The sequence below is a fragment of the Schistocerca americana genome, chromosome 8, assembly GCF_021461395.2.
Source record: "Schistocerca americana isolate TAMUIC-IGC-003095 chromosome 8, iqSchAmer2.1, whole genome shotgun sequence".
In the NCBI taxonomy this organism is placed as follows: Eukaryota; Metazoa; Arthropoda; class Insecta; order Orthoptera; family Acrididae; genus Schistocerca; species Schistocerca americana.
In genome coordinates, this window is record NC_060126.1 from 248,830,340 (window position 1) to 248,854,096 (window position 23,757).

At 42.9% G+C, this 23,757-nt stretch overlaps 1 protein-coding gene across 1 annotated transcript in view; it reads left to right on the forward strand.

Annotated features, from left to right (window-relative positions):
- Nucleotides 1-23,757, forward strand: part of LOC124545109 (rabphilin-3A) — a 1,015,241-nt gene that overhangs the window by 742,424 nt on the left and 249,060 nt on the right. The window contains exon 6 of the mRNA XM_047123925.1: nt 18,641-18,770. Within this exon, the coding sequence (XP_046979881.1) occupies nt 18,641-18,770 (130 nt within the window). The remainder of the gene's footprint in view (nt 1-18,640; nt 18,771-23,757) is intronic.

The following is a 23,757-nucleotide window of genomic DNA, read 5'->3' on the forward strand; positions in this document are numbered from 1 at the left end:
TGTTGGCTCTGAGCACTATGGGACTCAACTGCTGTGGTCATTAGTCCCCTAGAACTTAGAACTACTTAAACCTAACTAACCTAAGGACATCACACACATCCATGCCCGAGGCAGGATTCGAACCTGCGACCGTAGCAGTCACACGGTTCCGGACTGCGCGCCTAGAACCGCGAGACCACCGCGGCCGGCCTGACAGCTGTTTTTCTGATGTCTGATCGTGACTTCATCTGGAATCTCCTTACCTTGCAGGGTCTGCGTTCACGGGAACTTTAGTTCTGTCAGATATCTCCGTGCAGGGCACGTGGTAAGGACGGGTCATAACTACTGGGAGAGTGCGTTAGAAGGGATTCGACTTTTATGTAGGATTTCTGGTCACTAAGTAATCGGATCTGATTCGGTTTCAGCTTCCATTTTAAAACTGAATTACCCACGACATAGGCACGCGAATTGGCAAACACATATATGACAGTCATGCCTAAAGTATGTCTCACAATTGACAAGAATTTCAACTCGGTCACGCCACCGTAAGAGTCACACATGCGCAGTGTGCAGGACTCTTGAAGTGACCATCGTATATAAGCGGAGCACAGACGATTGGGGCAGCCCCCTAAGGACGATGTGGGCCACGAAGAGAGCATCCACAGACATAAGCGACTTTCACAAAGGGGAGATTGTTACAGCCCTGCACCTGAGAACAAAGCATCTCGGAAACAGCGGAGGTGGTGGGATGTCCGCGTGCTGTTGCCGTGAGCATCATTGTAAAGTGGTTGAAAGGTGATGAAACGATCAGTAAGCGACAGGGTATTGGACAACCGCGCCTCGTCACGGAGCATGGAAGGCTCTGTCAAACACAATAAAGGGCAATGTGTGGCTGAACTGATGAGAGAAATGATGGTGCAGGCACAAGTGTTTCGGGGCACACAGTTCGCTCACAGCTGTGGACTGTGTGAACCTTTTGTGGACTACCTGTATCTCTTCATGCTTAATGTCTTCGCTGACGGCGATGGCGTCTCCCAGCGAGATAACTGCCCGTATCACAAGTGCAGAATCGTATTATAGTGGCTTGACGAGCGTGGTAGTGAACTTATTTGAAGTCTTAGTCACAAAATTCACCTGATCTGAAACCGGCAAGTCACATCTGGGAAGCTATCAGATGACACAAGCAACTTTCCCATAATAGCAAATCACGCCAGCTGTGCGTGGAAATCTAGTGCTGCATATCTCTAGTAACCTACCAAGGACTTGTCGAGTGTCTGCCACGCAGAACTGCTGTTGCATTGCGATCCAAAGATGGAACAACACGCTGCGGAACAGGTGGCATGTTTAGACCCTTCAGTGTACCTTTTTGGCCCGAAAATTAGCTGCCACCACATATAAGCCGCATCCCTAAATTTCGAGGAAGACATAAATAAATAAAAAAAGAAGAGTGTATGCGAAAATAAGCCACACACTGATTGATAGGAGAAAAATTACCAAAAGATTATTGGTGCTTACATGAAAGATGTAGGTATGTATTGTAAATATTTGTTCTAACATTTGAGGCAACATATTTGCAACATATTTCGTCTTATTTATTCTCATCATTACCAATACCGACATTCACTTCATCGTTCTCACTCCTATCATTTTCTTTATTCTCTCCCCATAGTACATCATCCTCATTGCCATCCAACCCATTCCATGTGTAGTATTTCTTGATCCCCTTATGATGGACACTGGTCATAGGCAAGAATCCACTCGCACATAAGGGTGACTAGTAGCTTCTTAATCTTACCAGACGATGAAGGATATGGTCTTCTTCGAGGAGCCAATATGAGTACCTTACTCGCAGGTTGTCCTTGAATGGTTTGTGTATGCCCACATCTAGTACCTGTAGTTTCGAACAAATTCCTCCGGTATTACGACGAGATCTGTCTTTTGTGCAGCGAGTTTATCTTTTATTCGGTAGTTAGGTGTCCCTCGAAAACATTCAAAACTAGCATGGCTCTCTTAGGAAGCATTCCTCCAGATCTGCGATTCCAAAACAATAGGCAACCACTAGAGCTCTGCATTTCGATGAAAACAACCGCTCGAGCATTTCCCACTTCGTGCCGCTGCTCGACGGCTGGGAAAGGCCCCCGCTGCGATACGGCTGTGGCCGTCTAATGCACCATGTGGTCGGTTGTCATCCACCTCTCGGTTATCGGTTGGACTGTCGAGCACTGCCGGACGCTCGAGCGTACTCACAATCTCGGCCGGTGACAGTACAACTGCCGCGCGCTCTACAGTGCCGAATCGCATTAGAAACCGTGTGTAAACGCAGTTGACGACCTGGCTTTGAGCAGCACAGACAGAGTTATGGATAAACCAAGTATAGGTCGTAAACGTTCCATTCATGAAACGAAGAGAAGTATTATGGAGAGAATTAGGAGCGGCTCATTAGTCCTGAAGAAGAAAGACATGTCGGAAGAGAAGGCGAAAAGCGAAGCTTGGAAATCGTTTGCACTTGTAGTGGATCCTGTCACGCAGGCTTCTGCTGGTTTCGTGCAATGTACCACATGTGGTACCATACTTTCGTACTAGTCAAGCACAACAGGTATGATTTGGCACTGCAAAAGTAAATGCGGAGCAGAAGTCCACCGGTCACTTGCAGTACCAAGTAGCATAAAGAAATTTGTCGATAGGTTGGTCGATATGAGTGGAATAGATTTGCTACCGTTAAATACTTGTAGTAAGATTGGCTTCAAGAATTATTCGCAGGAGCTCATCAATGTTGGCGCCACTTACGGCAAAGTCAGTATAGAAGATGTTCTTCCTCACCCTACCACTGTATCGCGGCATATTAAAGAAAAGGCAGACAAAATACGGGTGACAATGGTGCCCAAGCTAATATGTGCCTTAAAGAACAAAATGTGCGCTTTAGACGCTGATCTGTGGTCTGATAACTACAAGAAGAGAAATTTTTTGACTGTGACGTCGCATTATGTGAATGATGAGTGGCAGCTAGAGACGCTTGTTTTGATAACAGCCGAGTTTCCGGACGTACCTAAGACAGGAGAGAACATACGGCATGAAATCGAAGAGCGTATGCTTGAGTTAGGAATTAACAAGAATGATCTTACGAAATGTTACTTTGTTACCGACCAAGGAGCTAATATGAAGAAGGCACTTGAATCTTACGACCGTTTGCCTTGCTTTGATCACTGCTTGATGACCGCGCTTCATCACACATTTCAAGAGACGTTTTTAGAAGACGAAGCCCCTGAAATCCTGTCGTGTCTACTGTCAGCAAGAGCTATAGTAGGCTATTTGAAGAGATCGGGTCACTCGGGGCGTCTGCGGCACTCTGTGAAGCAAGAAGCTGTAACTCGGTGGATCAGTGTACTGTTAATGCTCAATTCCGTCATAAGTCAAATCGACGATATTCGAGATCTACTAGAATCCCGGGGGCAATCGACACTGTTAGAAACCTTCCAAGAAGGATGCGTACGAGACGTTGTCGCTTTTCTAACCCCCTTTAAAGAAGCGAGTTTGGATTTGGAAACTGCAAAGGTAACAACGCTCGAACGTGTGCTACCCTGGTACAAGAGTCTGTTACATCATTGTGAACCAATAGACAGTGACAACGAGGTAAGAACACTTTCTATAGGTTACGAACCTTTATACAGCTGTTGAATTATCAGAGTGCAGTTATGTATATTGGGTTTCCTTTTCAGCTCATGGCGAAAATAAAAAGGAGAGCAGCATACTTCATCACAGAGAAGTGCAAAATTGAGGCTATCCATTACGTTGCCACCGTTCTATGGCCATCACGGCGTCCTTTGAAGAAACTCACAGCAGACGAAAAGCAAACCGCGTATGCTGAAGTTCGACGATTGTACTCGGAACTGCCCGTAAATAGTAAGGTTCATTCACTGAAACCAATTAGTAAACGAATGTTTGTTTGTCTAATCTGCCATCTTTCGTTAGATCAACATCTATTACGTCTACAATGTGATATTTGGGAAAGGTTTCGCAGCTTAAACATTCCACAATGCGTTTTGATGTAATTTATGTGATATATATAAAATGTCACCGTAAATATAGTCGTTTAGTAACCAGGAATTCTAACTACATTGTATACATATTGGAAGGTGACAGGAATATCTTACGGATGTTTTCATGCATGTTTAGAGTCCATTCAAGCAAACAGTGACCAAGTTCTTCCCATGAAAAAGTCCAGGATGGACTGGAGTTCGGATGAGGACGACGAAGATGGACACACAGTTACTACCAAAGAACTCGACAGGTACCTTTCGCTCTCCAAATCCGACTGTAACTGTGCCGAAGGACAAATTTTGCAGTGGTGTAAAACGCACGCGGGGTTATTTCCAAGGCTGTCGGTAGTAGCCAGAAGAGTTCTCTGTATTCCTGCCACCAGTGCTGCCAGCGAGAGAAATTGTAGCCAAGCCGGTCACCTGCTGTCCAGCAAAAGATCGTGCCTGGTATCAGACAAGGTGGATGATCTCTTATTGATCCATCACAATTACGTAAGTATTCACAACATACCACGTAATCACAAGGAAGGAAACATTCCTCAAACTCTATAAATTTATGATTCCACTTTCATTGACTTCACAGGCAAAAGTTCAAACCGCCAGCTGTAGTAATAGCTGCAGGAACACAAATGATGCCTGTGTATCAGAGAGCACCAATGACGAAAAACGAATTGTATAGTCATGATTCATTTGTAGCGTTATTTACAGGTCATAATTTGTTTAGAAATTAACGTTTGTGCAACAAAATTTCGTGAGTATTACTTTTAACTCCGTCATTCCTTCCCGATCCTGCATTCAATGTTAGTACAACGTATACGTGGCCGAGTTTGGAGATAGGCTACACATAGTCCATGATTAGACTACTGTGTTCCCGTTTGTCTACCGAACGGAACAAAATACTAAATAAAGACATTACAGTTTTTAACGTTACAATTACTGGAATACATGATAACATCAAAGGTGAAACTCCAGTAGTCTGCAACATATTAACAAACATCAAATGTAAGATATACAAGTGTATTGTTTAGGTCATAGAACTGGTAGTAAACAAACAAAGACATTTGTAAAAGAAATAAGTGAGTGGTTAATGTGAAGCGGTGGCCTCCGATCTCAAGGAGTGTTACGAAGCGCCGCTCGCTGGCACTGAGTCCACCGGTTACTGGCGACCGGCCGAGCGTTTGGCGCACTCGGCCGAGCGCTGGCGATCGGCTGACCACAGCCGGCGGAAGAGGACGCTCGGCCACATACTCCCGAGAGCCAGAGGGTCGAGCGGGACACGCCGGTAAAAATGGGAGATAATGCAGACCTCTAGCAACCACTCGACCATCAATTGTGTCATCATTCAGCCCTTTTCTTGACAGCGAATTACTAAGGCCACATAAAAGTTTCCTTTGGGCATTGTTTTCCTCTTCATAATAACACAAAAGGGTAACTTCCCCCATCGACTGTTAAAGCTAACATCACAGTTATTCTAATTTATTCATTCCCGGTTCCTCTCAAGTAGATACTTTTTCCCCTTTCATGTCTATTGTCGTACTGCTTGGCATGCCGAAAAATACTGTCTTTTCGTCAACATTGCCAGTCTGATGAAAAAGGTATGAGTGATATTTTCGCAAATGGATGATATAACACTGGAAGTTTACCAGCTTCTCCTAGAAACCAGCTGTCATTCTCTATGCTAGAGTAGTACTCCATCGCAGAACAATACCATTGCTCCGCATAAACCGATGACACCCACCAACAGCCGTACGTAATTCTCGTTGTGGCACGTTTAAGACTTTAAGACCTTCAGTTGGATTATTTCTCGTGAGACAGGCATGCCACCTTTTCTCTTATCTTGCACACAGGAAAGAACCTTAGCTTCAAGTTCCGGATATTTGACACACTCGGTCCCTTGAACGATTTTCTCGTTGAAACTGCCTTCTCCCATTTTTCTTCTGAAGCAACCCAACGTCGTCCTGGTCGCACCTTTTTGCGGCCTCCTTGTTAGTTGTGGCTTTGGTATAATGCGCATCTGTGTGTTCGTAAGCCGCGCGGGATTAGCCGAGCGGTTTAAGGGGCTGCAGTCATGGACTGTACGGCTGGTCCCGGTGGAAGTTCGAGTCCTCCCTCGGGCACGGGTGTGTGTGTTTGTCCTTAGGATAATTTAGGTTCAGTAGTGTGTAAGCTTAGGGACTGATGACCGTAGCAGTTAAGTCCCATAAGATTTCACACACATTTGAACATATGTTCGTAATCATGCCAATTTCCTTGGCCTGATGATGCTTTTCCCTCTAAATGGTCGTTCATGTTATAAATCGGCTTTCTTACCAGTATCCAACATAAATTGAATTATAATCTAACGACACAGTACTGGTAAACCTGAACAATATTAACGAAAATAAAACACCGCTGGAAGTTGGTACTGTTGCGTAACAAGATGCCTAGTCGTCAGTTTCAGTTACAGATTCAAGTTATACTTTTGCAAATGAGCTTAATTGTTGTACAGCAGTTGTTTGTAAAAAGACAAGTTAGCGGATATAAGCCACACTCTGTGTTTTTGACGGTGAAATTTGGGTAAAAAGTGTGGCTCACTTTCGGGTCAATACGATATTTCACATAGAAATAAAGAAAACAATATTTTTATAAAATCCAGGTGTCACCGTGGTTAAAAATGGTTCAAATGGCTCTGAGCACTATGGGACTTAACACCTGAGGTCATCAGTCCCCTCGACTTAGAACTGCTTAAACCTAACTAACCTAAGGACATCACACACATACACGCCCGAGGCAGGATTTGAACCTGCGACCGTAGCGGTGGCGCAGTTTCAGACTGAAGCACCTAGAACCGCTCGGCCACACCGGCCGGCTCACCGTGGTTAAAACATTGGATTCGTATCTGGAGAGTCAACGGTTCGAATCCCCGTCCAGTTATCCAGATTTAAGTATTCCTTGATTGTCCTATGTCGCTTAAGGCGAATATCGAAATGTTTTCTTTGGAAAGGATACGGCCGTTCTTTTCCTCCATCCTTATTCAGTGAGAGCTTGTTTTTCGCCTCTAGTCACGTCGTTGTCGGGTCCTTTCATTAGCGTGATGCGTACGGCGATAATTAACCGCACCTGCGACACAGTACGTGTTTGCTGGATGCACAACCGGGACGCCGCGCCGCGACCAAACAGCGGCAACCTGTTGAGCCTCAGAATCAGGCGGCGACAGCGCGTCGGCTTCGATTATTCATGCGGTATGGTCACAAGCCACAACTGCTATCCGCCCACTCTGTTAGTGGCTTGCTGAGACCCTGAATTGCAAACACGCTGTTCTCCAATCCACTTTCAAACCTTCGCTTCTAAAAACCGGCCAGACAACAAATAAATAAATAAAGATTGCTAATAAGTGTAAGTGATAAAAGGGTAAACAAAATTATATTGTAGTTGTAATGATGTACATCTACATGGATACTCTGCAAATCATACTTAAATGCCTGGTAGAGGGTTCACCTAATCACCTTTACAATAATACTCTATAGATGGTCCATCGAACCACCTTTACACTAATTGTCTGTAATTCCACTCTCGTACAGTGAGCCGAAAAAGTGAACACCTATATCTTTCCATGCGAGCTCTGATTTCCCTTATTTTTTACTTCCTATGTAAGTCGGTGTCAACAAAATATTTCCGCATGCGGAAGAGAAAGTTGGTGACTGAAATTTCGTGACAAGATCCCGCCGCAACGAGAAACGCCTTTCTCTTAATGATGCACACGCCAAATCCCGAATCATGTGCGTGACACTCTCTCCCCTATTTCTCGACAATACAAATCTTGCTGCTCTTCTCTGAACTTTCTCAACATACTCCGTTAATCTTATCTGATAAGGATCTCACTCCGCGCAGCAGTACCCCAAAAGAGGACGGCCAAGCGTAGTGTAGGCTGTCTCTTTGGTAGATCCGTTCCATCTTGCAAGTGTTCTGCCAATAAAACGCAGTCTTTGGTTCGCCTTCTTCACAAGATTTCCTATGTATTCTTTCCAATTTAAGTACTTTGTAACTGTAATTCCTAGAAGTTTAGTTGAATTTACGGTCTTTAGATTTGATGGATTTATCGTGCAACCGAATTTTAACGGATTCCTTGTACCACTCATATGGGTGACCTCACGCTTTTCATTATTTAGGATCAATTGCCAATTTTCGCACCGTACAGGTACGTTTTCTAAATCGTTTTGCGATTTCTTTTGATCTTCTCGTCACTTTACTAGGTGGTAAATGACAGCATCATCTGCAGCAGCCTGAGACAGTTGCTGCTCAGATTGTCTCCTAAATTGTCTATGTCGACAATGAAAATCAGAGGGTCTATAACACTACCTTGGGGGACGCCAGATATCACTTCCCTTTTACTCTATGACTTTCAAATGGTTCAAATGGTTCTAAACACTATGGGACTTAACATCTGAGGTCATCATTCCCCTAGACTTATAACCACTTAAACCTAACTAACCTAAGGACATCACACACATCCATGTTCGAGGCAGGATTCGAACCTGTGACCGTAGAAGCAGTGCAGTTCCGGACTGAAGCGCCTAGAACCACTCGGCCACAGACGCCGGCGATGACTTTCCGTTAGTTACTACGAACTGTGACCTCTCTGACAGGAAATCACGAATCCAATCGCACTGAGACGATATTTCATATGCACGCAGTATGATTACAAGCCGCATGTGAAGTACGGTGTCGAAAGTATTTTGGAAACCTGGAAATACGAATCCAATTTGAAATCCCCTGACGATAGCACTCAACACTTCGTGTGAGTAAAGCTTCACGAGGACGAAGTTTCCTAAATCCGTGTTGACTGTGTGTCATTAGACCGTTTCTTCGAGATAATTCATAACTTTCGAACACAGTATATGTTCCAAAAACCTGCTGAATATCGATGTTAATGATACAGGCCTGTCATTTAGAGGATTACTCCTTTTGCCTTTCTTGAATATTGGTGTGACCTGTGCAGCTTTCCAGTCTTTGGGTCCGGACATTTCGTCGAGCGAACGGTTTTATATGATTGTTAAATGTGGATCTATTGCATCAGCATAATCTGAGAGGAACCCAATTGGTATACAGTCTGGACCGGAAGAATTTCTTTTATTAAGTGAATTGAGCAGCTTCACTTCTCCGAGGACAGCTGCTTCTACGTTACTCGTGTTGGCGGCTGTTCTTAATTCGAATTCTTGCTTCGTCTTCTTTGGTGAAGGAATTTCGGAAGGCTGTGTTTAGCGACTCTGCTTTAGCAACACTGTCACCGGTAGTACTTCCATTGCTATTGCGCGGAGAAGGCATTCCTTGTGTCTGGCCGCTTGCATACGTTACATACGACAAGAATTCCTTTGGATTTTCTACCTGCTTTCGAGACAAACTTTCGTTGAGGAATCTATTATAAGCATACGCTAAATTTCTGGATTCAGTAAAAGATAACCAATCTTCGGGATTTTGCGTAGGTTTAAATTTGCCATCATTTTTTCGTTGTTTCTGCATTACTATTCTTCCCAGTTTTGTGTGCCACGGGGGACCAGCTCCGTTGTTTGTTAATTTATTTGGTATAAACCTGTCAATTGCAGTTGATATTATTTCTCTGAATTCAACCCACATCTCGTCTTCCCTTACATTGTTAATTTGGAGGGAGTGGAGAGTGTCTCTCAGTAAGGCGTCAAGTGAATTTTTATCTCCTTTTTTGAGTAAATATATTTGTCGTTTATTTTTGGAGGATTTGGGGGTTACGGTACTCAGTCTCGCTACGACGTCCCTGTGTTCACTTATCCCTGTAGACTTCTTATTGTAAATTAGCGACCACAAGGCAGTTTCTGCTAGACTGAGTACCGTAACGCCTACAACCATCATAAAGAAACGTAAAGTATATCCATTTAAAAAGCTGATAAAAATGCTCTTAAGGCCTTCTCAAAGAGAAAGTCTCCACTCTTCTGATCACGTAAGCTTAGAAAAGATGTGGAATGATTTCAGAGATAGTTTCGATGGCAATTGAGAGATATTTACCACTTAAATTAATAAATGATAGTACTGATCCTCCATGGTACACAAAACGGGTCAGATCGCTGTTGCAGAAGCAACGGAAAAAGCATGCCAAATTTAAAAGAACCCAAAATCCCCAAGAATGGCAAACTTTTGCAGAAGTTCGAAATATAGTGCGTACTTCAATGCGAGATGCTTTTAATAATTTCCACAACGAAACTCTGTCTCGGAATTTGCCAGAAAACCCAAAGAGATTCAGGTCACACATGAAGTACACCAGTGAGAAGATGCAATCGATACCTTCACTGCGCGATAACAACGGTGAAGTCACTGATGACAGTGCCACTAAAGCACAGTTATTAAAGACGATTTCCCGAAACTCCTGCATCAAACAACACGAAGTAAACATTCCTGAATTCCGATCAAGAACAACTGCCAAGATGAGAAACATAGAAGTAGATATCCTCGGAGTAACGAAGCAGCTTAAATCACTTAATACAGGCAAGGCCTCCGGTCCAAATTGTATATCAATCAGGTTCCTTTCAGAGTATGCTGACACAATAGCTCCATATTTAGCAATTATATACAACCGCTCGCTCACAGAAAGTTCCGTTCCTAAAGACTGGAAAATTGCTCAAGTGACACCAATATCCAAAAAGGGAAATAGAAGTAATCCGCTGAATTACAGACCCATGTCAATAACGTCGATCTGCAGTAGGGTTTTGGAACATATACTGTATTCGAACATTATGAAGTACCTCGTCGAAAACGATTTATTGACACATAGTCAGCACGGATTCAGACAATATCGTTCTTTCGAAACACAATTAGCGCTTTATACTCATGAAGTAATGAGTGCTACCGACAGGGGATGTCAAATTGATTCCATATTTGTAGGTTTCCAGAAGCCTTTCGACACCGTTCCTCACAAGCGTCTTCTAACCAAACTGCGTGCTTATGGAATGTCGCCTCATTTGTGCAATTGTATTCGAGATTTCCTGTCAGAAAGGTCACAGTTCGTAGTAATTGACGGGAAGACACCGAGTAAAACAGAAGTAATATCCGGCCTTCCCCAAGGAAGTGTTATAGGCCCTCTATTGTTCCTGATCTATATTAACGACATAGGAGACAATCTGAGTAGCCCTATTAGATTATTTGCAGATGGTACTGTCATTTACCGTCTTGTAAAGTCTTCAGATGACCAAAACGAATTGCAAAATGATTTAGACAAGAGATCTGTATGGTGCGAAAAGAATGAAGAACAGTGTGAATAAAGAAAAGGTGAGCTATTCACTTGAATACTAAAAGATACCCGCTAAATTTCGATTACGCTATAAGTTACACAAATAATAAAGCTGTAAATTCAACTAAATTCTTAGGGATTACAATTACAAATAACCTAAATTGGAAAGATCACGTAGATAATGTTGTGGGCAGAGCAAACCAAAGACTGCAATTCATTGACAGGACACTTAGAAAGTGCAACAAGCTTCTGTGCGGCGTGGGATCCGCATCAGGTGGAACTGACGGATGACATCGAAAAAGTTCAGAGAAGGGTGGCTCGTTTTGTACTGTCGCGAAATAGGGGAGATAGTGCCACAGGTATAATATGTGAATTGGAGTGGAAATCATCAAAACAAAGGCGTTTTTCGTTGTGACGGGATCTTCTCATCAAATTTCAATCGCCAGTTTTCTCCTCCGATTGCGAAATATACTGTTGTCACCTACCTACATAGGGTAGGGAGAAATGACCATCACGATAAAATAAGAGAAATCAGAGCTCGCACAGAAAAATTTAAGTGCTCATTTTTCCTGCGCGCCGTTCGAGAGTGGGACGGTAGAGAGACAGCTTGGAGGTGGTTCACTGAACCCTTTTCCAGGCACTTTATTGTGAATAGCACAGTAATTAGATGTAGATAAAGATGTAAAGAGATCTCAGCTTCAAACAGGTACTGTAGAAACTCATCCGTAACTGAAATATTCTTCATCCAATGGCAACTAATATACGATCCACTCACGTTAATGTGCCCACCGCCTATGTTCGACAACACACTCACAGAATCCGTGTGGCAGCACTAGCAGTGGAGGCTATGTAAAGCGTGTCGGGATGACAGTGCAGTCGTCGTAATTCGGAAACGGAGCGACTTATCTGACGTTGTAAAGGGCGTGCATCTTTGGTCGGAATTTAAAGGTATTGTCCACCATGTGCTAGAGAAGTATGTGCATAGCAAAAATACAGAGGAGGGAAAGGATCCACTATGGTACAACAAACATATTACGAAGTTGCTGAGAAAGCAGAGAATTTTGCACAGTCGTTTTAAACGTAGTCACTGCCCCGCTGACAAACAGAAAGTATGCAAAATGAAAGCAGCTGTCAGAATGATAATGAGAGATTCTTTTAACGAATTTGAAAGCAATATTTTATCTGCAAGGGGGGGGGGGGGCGGAGGGGGGGAATATTAATTTGGCGCTAATTGTGCCCTTTGCCACACACAGCTTGGTGGCTAGCGGAGTATATATGTAGCTATGTAGGTATCGTTGGGTTTCGGGCCAAGTGTGGGAGCATTTCCGAAACGACTAAACCTGTAAACTGTTCGCGTGCCTCCGTGGTTAACGTATACCGTGGATGGCAAAGTGGTGTTACTCAAAACTAGTGCCAAGGCAACTGTGGTGCACCACGGGCCATAGACGACAGGGATAAACGACAGCTGCGGAGATTTGTATGGGAGGGAAAATAGACGAGCAACTGTTAAGCAACGGACCCCTCAGATGAATCGAGGTGCAACCAACAGAGTGTTGCTGCGTATGGGCCTCTGCAGCAGGCGACTGGTTCAAGCACACATGCTGACTGCGGTTCATTAGCGACGAAGGCTGGAAATTCACGCCAGTACCGAAACTGGACGTTCACTGAATGGAGACAGGTCGCCCTTTCAGATAACACACGGCCTTTTGGCTTGCACGGAGTGAAATGTCTGAAAGTGGACACCCTGGAATAATCGTCGAAAGGTACTAGGCCAGAGCAGGGAGGTAATCTCGTCGTTCTGAGAGGCATAATGGATCAACACGCTTATGCCCTAGGGACCATGTCCACCCTTGCATACAGTTCATTTCTCCTCGACACGATGGCATCTAACAATAGGACAATGCAACGTGTCAAAAAAATGGTTCAAATGGCTCTGAACACTATGGGACCTAACATCTGAGGTCATCAGTCCCCTAGACTTAGAACTACTCAAACCTAACTAACCTAAGGACTTCACACACATCCATGCCCGAGACAAGATTCGAACCTGCGACCGTAGCAGCAGCGCGATTCCGGACTGAAGCGCGTAGAACCGCTCGGCCACTGAGACCGGCTGCAACGTGTCACTTGGCTCGTAGTGTACGTGCGTTGTTTGAAGAGCACCAGAATGACCATATTGTACTCTCCTGGCAACCAGACTCCCCGGATTTAAACCCAATCGAGAATCTGTGGGACCATCTCGATCGGGTTGTTCACGCTATAGTGCAGCTGGTCACGCGCAATGGAGTCGACATGGCTCCACATCCCTGTCAGTAACTTCCAGAAGCTCACTGACTCTCTTTCTGCACGTCTCGCAGTGTCCCGTGCTGCAAAATGCGATTATTCACGCTTTTGACAGGTGGTCACATTAAAGTGACTGGACAGTGTAAAAATATTTAAGGATCTCAACTTTTAAACTGATAACAGTTATATAATGCATTAGTAGCAACAATGGCTGCCGACGTACAAAACAGCGATTAAAACAAGTACCAAGATATACAGAAGGTGCCCAAAAGCATGGAAACACCAAAAGCCTGACACCTTACCATGCTCAGTATGGTGTAGCGAACCCTTTGGCATTCGAAATAGCTTCCAGTCGTCTCGCAATGGATGGTTACAGTCCCTGTTCGGTTTTCAAGCGAGACTTATACTAATCTTCCTGCAAAATAGTAATCAGTTCAGGTAACGATGATGGAGGTACACAGCGGTAACGCAGTCTTCTCCCCAAAGTAGACCAAAAATGTGCAATAATATTGATATATGGTGATTGTGGTGGTCAGGGGAGATGCGACATTCACGCAAGTGCTCACAAATGTAGTCCTGGGCGATGCAAGCTCTTTAAACGAGAGCTCTGTGTCTTGGAACACAGAATCACCATTAGGGAACGAACACAGTACCATGACATGAATCAGATCAGCAAAAATAGCCACATAACCCTTGGCCATAATGCGACCTTACAGAATAACCACGGGTCCCGTGGAATAGCGCGATATGACCGGCCAAACCATCGCCGAACCACCGCCATTTTTCAATCTTGGGTCGTAAACTCGGCCAGAAGTTGTAAACAGTGTGAAACAAGACTCATCCGGCCAAATGACATTTTTCCATTGTCACATAGTCCAAGTTTTATAGTTGCCGCATTACCTCTTCCTGTTTCGAATATTTGCATCACTGATGTCACTAATTAATGCTTATGAAATTCCGCCTCGTCCTGCAAGTCTCAGCTAATGGAGGTCCCTTCATGTTGTTTTGCTGCTGACAGTTTCGCTACTGCGATATTCAGTTCTACAGTGACTTTTGCAGCTGTCGTCCTCCTTTTTTTTTTTTTTTTTTTTTTCACCACAGTCCTCTTCAGTGGCCGTCTGCCAGGACCACTCACATTGTCCAGGTTGTGACTTAGCGAATGACGTTTTCCTTCTTTCCCTGTATGCGGTACAAAACTTCGCCACTGTGCCTCATGAAACTTCGGATACTTCGGTTACAGAAGCACACATCATAAGTGCACCAATAATTTGCCCACCTTCTAATTTACTTACTCCGACATAATGCTCTCACAATAATAGAAAACACTGCTCTGACAACAATAACACTTGCAATGTATCAAGAACTTCGCACAGGTGCCGTTCGTGATCAAAACCAGCATCCTAACCTTCAGGCGTGTCCACCTGATTTATAGTCAAGCATGCATTTGTCACATTGTGTCCGTATTTTCGTCCACCTCAATACTGTACACGTTTAGTAAAACAGATAAACAATCAGTACCGTCTCATGTCGACCTCTCACAGAGCCCAAGAAATTCCTTTGATAGATTATGTTCGAGTTGTCTGTCACCACATTTATTGTCATGACGCTCATTGATAACACAAGAACCGAAATTGAGAGTAGAAAAACAAAAACAGAAATTCTGTACTCCGTTTCCTCTACAAAGTAAGAATCATGAGTACTGTCACAGTTTCACAACTGCAAGTATAAAGTGATGTAGGTGTTACTGTCAGTGATGAGCAAAATCTCAAACTGCACGGATTTAGTAGGATATGAAGGCTGTGTATGTATATACACCAAATGGCGGTAAGTAAAATGTTAAAAAGCGCATACTATGGGCATATCCGGTGGCTTGGTGTATTTTTGTTCTTTAATCAATTGATTGCCTTAAACACATAACATCTTTTAATCCACCCCGTCAACGAAGGCTAAAAAAGGTCGATTAAAGGAAAAATCGAGTAGTAGCAAATTTTTGCACCGTTTTAGGAAAGAGGTTGCTGGACAACTTGGTAAAAATCCAGACTGGTGGGATGTTAGGGTGTTGGGGTTGGGGGCGTTACAGGTCACACTTAATGTTTCTCTCGGATAACTCGAAACCCACGGCTTCTAGTGAGAAATGCTTCCCCTTACAAAATTAAACGAAATTAAATTTCCTACAAAAAGGTTCTATTCACTTTTTCGGTAGGACCAACAGTTTCTCCGTTGGAGGGTATGTAACAACAGCAGATTACTCAATGTTGTTTTTTTATCATATGTGAAGCGTGTTGAAAACCAATATTAAATGTGTGTACCACATCTAAGCGCAGTAGAGCAGTACTGAGGGATAACTTTTGTTCTGGGGTATAAAAGAATGGAGGAGTAGATGTGGGGCGGGGGGGGGGGGGGGCTAAAGGCGCGAGAGATGATAGCTCGCCGTGTTATGTTTATGCACTTCCCTCCTTCGAAGGTCTGAAAAAAGGAGATCGAGCAGGTGACTCTCCACTCTGTCTACCTCATTACATCACAAGAAGCAACTACAGGGTGTTACACGAATGTATACAGACATTCCACAGCGTGCCTTTTGAATCAGTGCCGTCGAATTGTGCAGACATAACCGACAGCTATTTATTTCCCATAAAATTCGTTAGTGCTACATGGGAAGCAGTATGAATTACTGATAATGCTAAAGCAACCAACGCGTATGGACGGAATCTACGTAAATCTCTGCACCCTGTTCTACACTGCCACAAGGTAAATCGATTCTTAAGTCATTTTGTGGTGTTCTTCTGGGAAAAGTGACTTCCTTCTCTACGAGAGCGCTTGATTGTCAGTTTACAGACACACTATACCTTTACAGCATTTCCTCTTCACTTCTCATATGTAAATACAGCAAGTAACTTCACTGAGCGAGTGTTTCTATAGCAGAGCTATTTTCATTTTATTGAATGACTACTTTTTTGCATCTCTTAAGTGAGCTCTCAAGTAAAATATGCTCCTGTGTGTTTAAATTGTGATGTTGCCAGTGAGCTATGTAATGTTGTTGGGATAGGGACTGAACTGGTAAATGTGACACGATGCTGCTGTCTATCGTCGAAAGCTTATTGTAAAGCCGTGTAATTGAGCTGTCGTCACTTGACGGTGTATTAAAGAATGGCCAGAGAGTTAGAACAACATTGTATAACCTGTGATTCTTACATCCCCTGTAACGCGAAAACTACTAGCGCTGCAGAAAAACAGAATATGGCCCTCTTTGCAGAAAATTTAATGTAGATTAATTTTCTATCGGGAAAAAATTTCGCTAGGAAGCGCGGTTTTCGTGTTATTAGAGCAAAACGAAAAAAGTTGCCTTTAAAAGCCCCTGTACCCTAACGCACATACCCCACCTGCTCGGATTTTTTGGGTGTTGTTCAGGACGGTCCCTCCTAGCACTGCACAAATATTTGCGAATACACGATTCATTTTCCCTCTGATTTTCCTCTATTGATTGGACTTACCAGTTTTGTGACTGGTTCGCTGTGGCCTGTCACGAATTGCGCTCCTGTGTGTACCTCTTCTTCTCAGAGTAGAAATTTCTCCCAAGGTCCTTCATTGTTTGTTGGGTGTAAAAGAGTGTCTATCTTCACATGCAATTTTTACCCTCTATGGGTCCCTCAAGTACCACTAATCTCATCCCTTCGTGCATTACTACATGTCCTGTCATCCTGTCCCTTTTTCCTGCATGATTTCATACGTTTCTGTCTTCAACCATTCTGCACAGAACCTTCTCTTTTTTAATGTTACCAGTCCACCTAATTTTCAACATCCATCTGTAGCAGCACATCTCAAACGATTCGATTCTCGTCTTTGCCAGTTTCCCCATAGCCCATGATTCACTTCTACACACTGTTGTGCTCCAAACATATATTCTTAGAAATTGCTCCCTCTAATTAAAGCCGGTGTTCGGTATTAAGTAGACTTATTTTGACCAAGAATGTTCCCTTAGCCTGTACTAGTCTGCTTTTCTTTTCCTTGCTTCGTCCTTCAAGTGTCACTTTTCTTCTAAGGTAGCAGGATTCCTTCATTGCTTCTACTTCGTGATCTCAAATTTTGCTGTTAATTTCATCGTAATCTCATTTCTACTACTTGCCATTACTTTTGTCTTTCTTTGCTTTGCTGTCAGTTAATAGAGTGTGCTTATTAAACTGTTCATTCAATTCAGCACGTCTTTCAGTTCTTTATCACACCTGCTGAGTACAGCTATGTCACAATGAATCTCATCAGTAGTACCTTTCACCATGAATTTTAATTCCAATCCTGATATTTTCGATTGTTTGCCGTCACTGCTTCTTTGATGTACTGGATGGTTATAATTAAAGTGCAGCATGTCTTTCAGTTCTTTATCACACCCGCTGAGCACAGCTATGTCATCAATGCATCTCATCAGTAGTACCTTTCACCATGAATTTTAATTCCAATCCTGAAATTTTCGTTTGTTTCCGTCACTGCTTCTTGGATGTACTGGATGGTTATAATTAAAGTGCAGCTGCTCTCAGAGGTCCCATGTGGGCTGTAATTACCGTGTAGCAGTGAAACTTGATAGATAGCCTGATGTGTTAATGCACAACCAATTTACGCTGAAAAAAAAATTTGTTCCAGTTTTGGACCCCAGGTGAAAGTCTGGCTCTGGAAATGCAAGAAAGATGTACAGAAAATTTTCCGCATGTAACAGTTTAGGAGTGGGACATGAACAGAAAAAGTTTTATTATTAACTGCAGACTACACAATTTTTAAATATGAGCATCGAAAACGTCAACGAGATGCTGTACAGCGCCAGACTAGCACCTGGTGGCTAAAACTGGAACTAGTTTTTTTTCTAGCGTAAATCAGTTCTGCATCAACGCATTAGAGTATCTACCAAGTTTCGCTGCCATACGATGGCTACAATCCACACTTGGCCTCTGCGAGTAACTGCACTTTAATTTTAACCACCCAGTATGTATATCAAACAGCAGGGGCGACATACTAGATCCTTGTCTCACGCCCATCCTAACCTGAGAACCTCGTGCTTGGTCTTCTATTTACGTCACATTATTCACACTGTCAGCGAGTTGTGCCACCTATTGTGTTGCAGACGGCTGGTGGAGCGTCTGGAGAACATGAAGCGCAACGCGCTGGGCAACGGCACCAGCCAGTGCGTGCTCTGCGGGGAGACGTTCGGCGTGCTGGGGTCGGCCAGCCTCATCTGCCACGACTGCAAGAAGGTGAGCGCTCCGCGAGCGGCAGGGCAGGCAGGGTCGGCGCGGATTCGCACGGGGCCCGTAGCGCCGGTCAGCCGCAACTAGGGGAACTCCGTTATTAGACGTAAGGCAGTATTTTCAAATATTCTCGGGTATTCACCCGGGTGCAATGTCCAATTGGTGCAATATTTCGGCAAGCTGACTTGATGCCATCTTTAAACGGTCTTGCTGGTTGATTCGTCATTTTCTTTTATTCCCAGCTCAGAAGGAATTGGGTGGACCTCTGAGAATGTCAGCGTTTTCGGAGCTTTGGGGCACATTGACTTTCATTGTTATTACGAGGGGCGTTTGAAAAGTCTGTGCAAAGTCCGAGAGATGGCACCACCAGCGCGTATCGAGATCATGTTTAGTTAGTAGCATCTTTGGAAAGAATGCACACCAAGTTTCAGTCACGTTGGTCTATTTCTTTGTGTTTGGCATTCATGTGAGTGAAGGAAGTCGAGTGATTGTCAAACAATGGACGAAAAAGAATTTTGTGTGGTGATTAAACATTACTTTATAAAAGGCAAAACGCCTCAGAAGCCTAAAGAGGAGATTGATAAACATTACAATGACTTTGTACCTTCGATCAGAACAGTTTATAACTGGCTTCCAAATTTTCGGAGTGACCATACGTGGACAAGTGACGCTGAACGTTCTGGATGCTCTGTGGAGGTTACGACTCCAGAAATCATTGATAAAATCCATGATGTAGTGATGGATGACAGAAGAGTTATTCTCCTTTAGAAGAGAGTGTGAATCTGAGCCAGTCACAGCTTCACTTCCTTTTCTTTCCATAATCTCTTCATTTTCCCTCTGTCTTTTTTTTTTTTTTTTTTTTTTTTTCGCCTTTCTACTTTTCTCCCTGTTGTTGGAGCTTACGGGCGCTCAGCGCTGTGTAGTTCCTTTCGTTGAGACTTGTTCATGTTTATATAGGTTACACATGGCTGTATGACGGGAGCGATTTGTCGATTTAATTGAAGGAAATTTCTGCTGAAGCCAACCTTGATGTTGTCCATTTACGATTTGATATTTTACAGGTATGTCACTTCAGCGAATGCATTGGCGCTATGTGTACTTTACATTTTCATCTTCTTTTTACTGACAAACCAACATGTTTACGCTGTATTGTGTGTGGGACTGTTCTCGCTATGTGATTCATATCCATGCACTTCAAATTTCCCAGAGAATGCCATTTGTCTTTTTTATATACTACCCAACTTTTGGAAATTTGTGGTAAGTTCTATGGAACCAAAGTACAGAGGCAATCGGTCCCTAAGCTTCTACACTACTTAATCTAACTTAAACTGACTTACGCTAAGGACAACACACACACACCTGTGCCCGAAGGACGACTCTAGCCTCCGACGGGGGCAGCCGCGCGAACTGACAACGCGCCTGAGACCGCATGACTGCCCTGTGTGGCCAATTTCTGGAAAACTGTTCTTTTACAGTATTATAAAATCGCCTTTTCGCCTTTTAATGCCATGTACCGTATCTTCCCTTGGAGTTCAGAAGATGACACCAAGCTTCTGTCGAAGCACGTCATCGTGAAATAAATATCATTTAGCGATCTTGCTTCAGTAGAAATTTCTTTCCATTGTTCAAGTTTATTGTTTTTTATTTTACTTCTTAACTGATTTCTGTCCTCAATTTAATCATCTGAAATCTACAATCTTCGCAGGTCCTGTTGTGTTTCTTTCACACAAATCGTCTTAAAGTATGCTTGCATTCACAATGTTAAAAATGTATGTATTTTGATCCATCCTACATACGTGTCCATAGAATTGTAGGATCTTTTCGTAAATTTATCTGTGATGTTGCCTCTGTGTTCGTAGAGTTTCTTTACAGGTCGCCTGACCCAAGTTCCATCTCGGAGAACAGCACTGTAGATTCTTCTAAGAATTTTTCGCTCTTGTTTCTCTATGTCATGAATTTTTGTGATCCCTCTCATTCCTGTGGTTTCTGGAGTTGACAAGGCTTTTGGTAATACAGCTGTGTTGTTGTGTCACAGTTTACTTTTGCATCACTGTATATTGCTCTTATGTCGTACTAATTCCATATCAGTTTGTACCCCTTTTGCAGTTTGAATGTTCCTTCTTTATTGAAGATCGTGTTCAGTCCTGTGGACTGGATGGTTCCTCCTAAGTAACCGAAGTGAGTGACCTGTCAGATTTTTCCATACTGGAATTTCAGTAGGAGATTTCCTGTTGATTTTATGTCCATATACTGAGGTTTCTCATAGGAAATATGGAGTATTGACTTTTTATTTTACCGTTTTTACTTGCTTGTGACAAGCTAAACTTCTTAATTAGTCTAATTACTAAATTATAAGCAAAATATATTGATTTTTGTTGAGTTTCACAGTATTGTTAGATTTTTTCTGAAATAAAGTTCTAACCAATGCTTTTGGCATCAGGAGATAAATAATACGATGAAAGTAGGATTTGACTTTCTTGTTTATTTGTTTCACTGTGGTAATGCCTATCTGTTAAGTGATATAAAGGAAACCAATCTTATCTTTTATTCCGATATACTGTAAAACCTAGGCCACAAGATTGTTGTGAATATTCTTAGTGCTCGCTATGCCTGCCATTTTATCTTAATATGTCGACTGCCGTTTGGTTTTGCGTCAACTTGTCTTACCATCCGTGATATCACCTAGGCTGTAAATATGCATACTATTGTAATTCATACCTTACTGTGTGATTTTTTACTTCAAATGAAGATTGGTACATATACACTAGGCGGTTCCTCACCTAAAAGAATTTTATAGGATTTCATTATTTTTTTAAAAGAAAGGCGAGCTTTGTTTCTACGGAGTCCTTGATTGTACGCTGTGTAGTGCCGATTTTTTTAATGAATTTACATGTTTCCTAGTAAATCTGTGACGTAAAATAGTTTTATGACTAACAAATCCGTGCACATGTTTTAGTCTATTGTGTTGGATATACTGAGACGTTTGTTTTAATGCTACTAACAAATATGTACGCATGTTTTAGTCTATTGTGCTGGATGTACACATAGAGTTGATTTAACGCTAATACTTCAATCATTTTTAAGTTTAAGTGGTATTATGATTACCTGTCACTTGCAAACTTGATTTGTACACCCATATATTACTCCATGTATTCATATATACTACATGTATATTATGCAGGGGCCTGAAGATGGCAAAATGCATTGCCGAAACTGGTTACGTTCGAAACAAAATAAAATAACCTTAAGTATACGGCTGGTGGTAAAGTTTATTGAATTGAAAAGTACGTACCAGCCGACGTCCCCTGGCCGTAATGGACCAACAGAGAATTCCTCACTGCGTCCTTTTTTGCCGGATCGGTTTCAGTTCCACTTATCGAAATAACATTATCAAGAAACTTAATCTGTGGTTTGACGAATTCTGATTATTTTCAAGTCAATGGTAACTCGAGCTCTTCTGAAAACGACACGCACTCGACAAAGAATACCGAGATGTTCTTGCCAGGAGGCAGTACTAATTAAAATGTCATCAACGTACAGTGTCACATGGTTTAATAAATCTTCTCCTAACACTTCATCAAGCGCTCGCATAAATGCTGCTGAAGATATGGACAAGCTGAACGGCATCCTCTTGAACTGGTAACATCTTCCTTTGCAGAGGAATACAGTACATTTTCTACTATCCTAGTCTAGGAGTAGCTGCCAATAGCTGATAGTCAAGACTACTTAAATATTTGACTCCTTTGAATTTTCGTAGTAAACACTCTAAGTTTTCAGGTTAATCACGTTTCCCAGAATTATGCGAGACATCGCAAGGGCATCCAGAACAGTACGAATGCTGCTGTCTTTCTCAGCGACAGCGTGTATTGGGTTGGGATATTAACTAACTGGGCGATCAGTTATTTGGTTACTCGGCACTCTCGTGATTTCTTTATTAACGGCTTCCCTCCTAGCTAATGGTACTGCATATGATCCACTGTGGAATGGCTCATGGTCCCTGCAAACACATCCTTCAATTAATACAGGTAATTTTGAAAATAAGTCACCATAAAATTTCAACACTGCAATCAGTTCTTCTTGCTTCGCTTTAGACAATTCTATTGACGATCAAATACTGACTTGTATAGTATTTAGAGCGTCCTCATCATCATTCTTCTCCTGCAGTTCAACATCGTTCTCAGAATGACTGACATTTACAGTTTCATTTCTCCTCGAAAATGCATTAACCTTATATTGACGCACGCAGTGCTACTATCATCTTTAGTTATTAATCCTTTTAACGAAATCTCCTTCTGTCCATTATTCATCTTAATCCGTATACAATTTTCCTCAAAATCAGTACTACATTTCAGTTAGCCAATGTATTCCGAGAACCAATCTAACATTAAGAGAGCCAACAACTAGTACGCTCTATTCGTATTCATCCTCTTCAATACGAAATTTTAATAATGGGCTTGCTTCTATTACCAACCGCACTGACAATACATACGCCGTTAACAAGGAACATTGGAATGCCATCTTATGGTTTAACTCTGTAAATAAGTTTTCAGAAATTGCGCTCGCTTCACTTGCTGAATCCATTAGAGCATATATACACTCCTGGAAATGGAAAAAAGAACACATTGACACCGGTGTGTCAGACCCACCATACTTGCTCCGGACACTGCGAGAGGGCTGTACAAGCAATGATCACACGCACGGCACAGCGGACACACCAGGAACCGCGGTGTTGGCCGTCGAATGGCGCTAGCTGCGCAGCATTTGTGCACCGCCGCCGTCAGTGTCAGCCAGTCTTCCGTGGCATACGGAGCTCCATCGCAGTCTTTAACACTGGTAGCATGCCGCGACAGCGTGGACGTGAACCGTATGTGCAGTTGACGGATTTTGAGCGAGGGCGTATAGTGGGCATGCGGGAGGCCGGGTGGACGTACCGCCGAATTGCTCAACACGTGGGGCGTGAGGTCTCCACAGTACATCGATGTTGTCGCCAGTG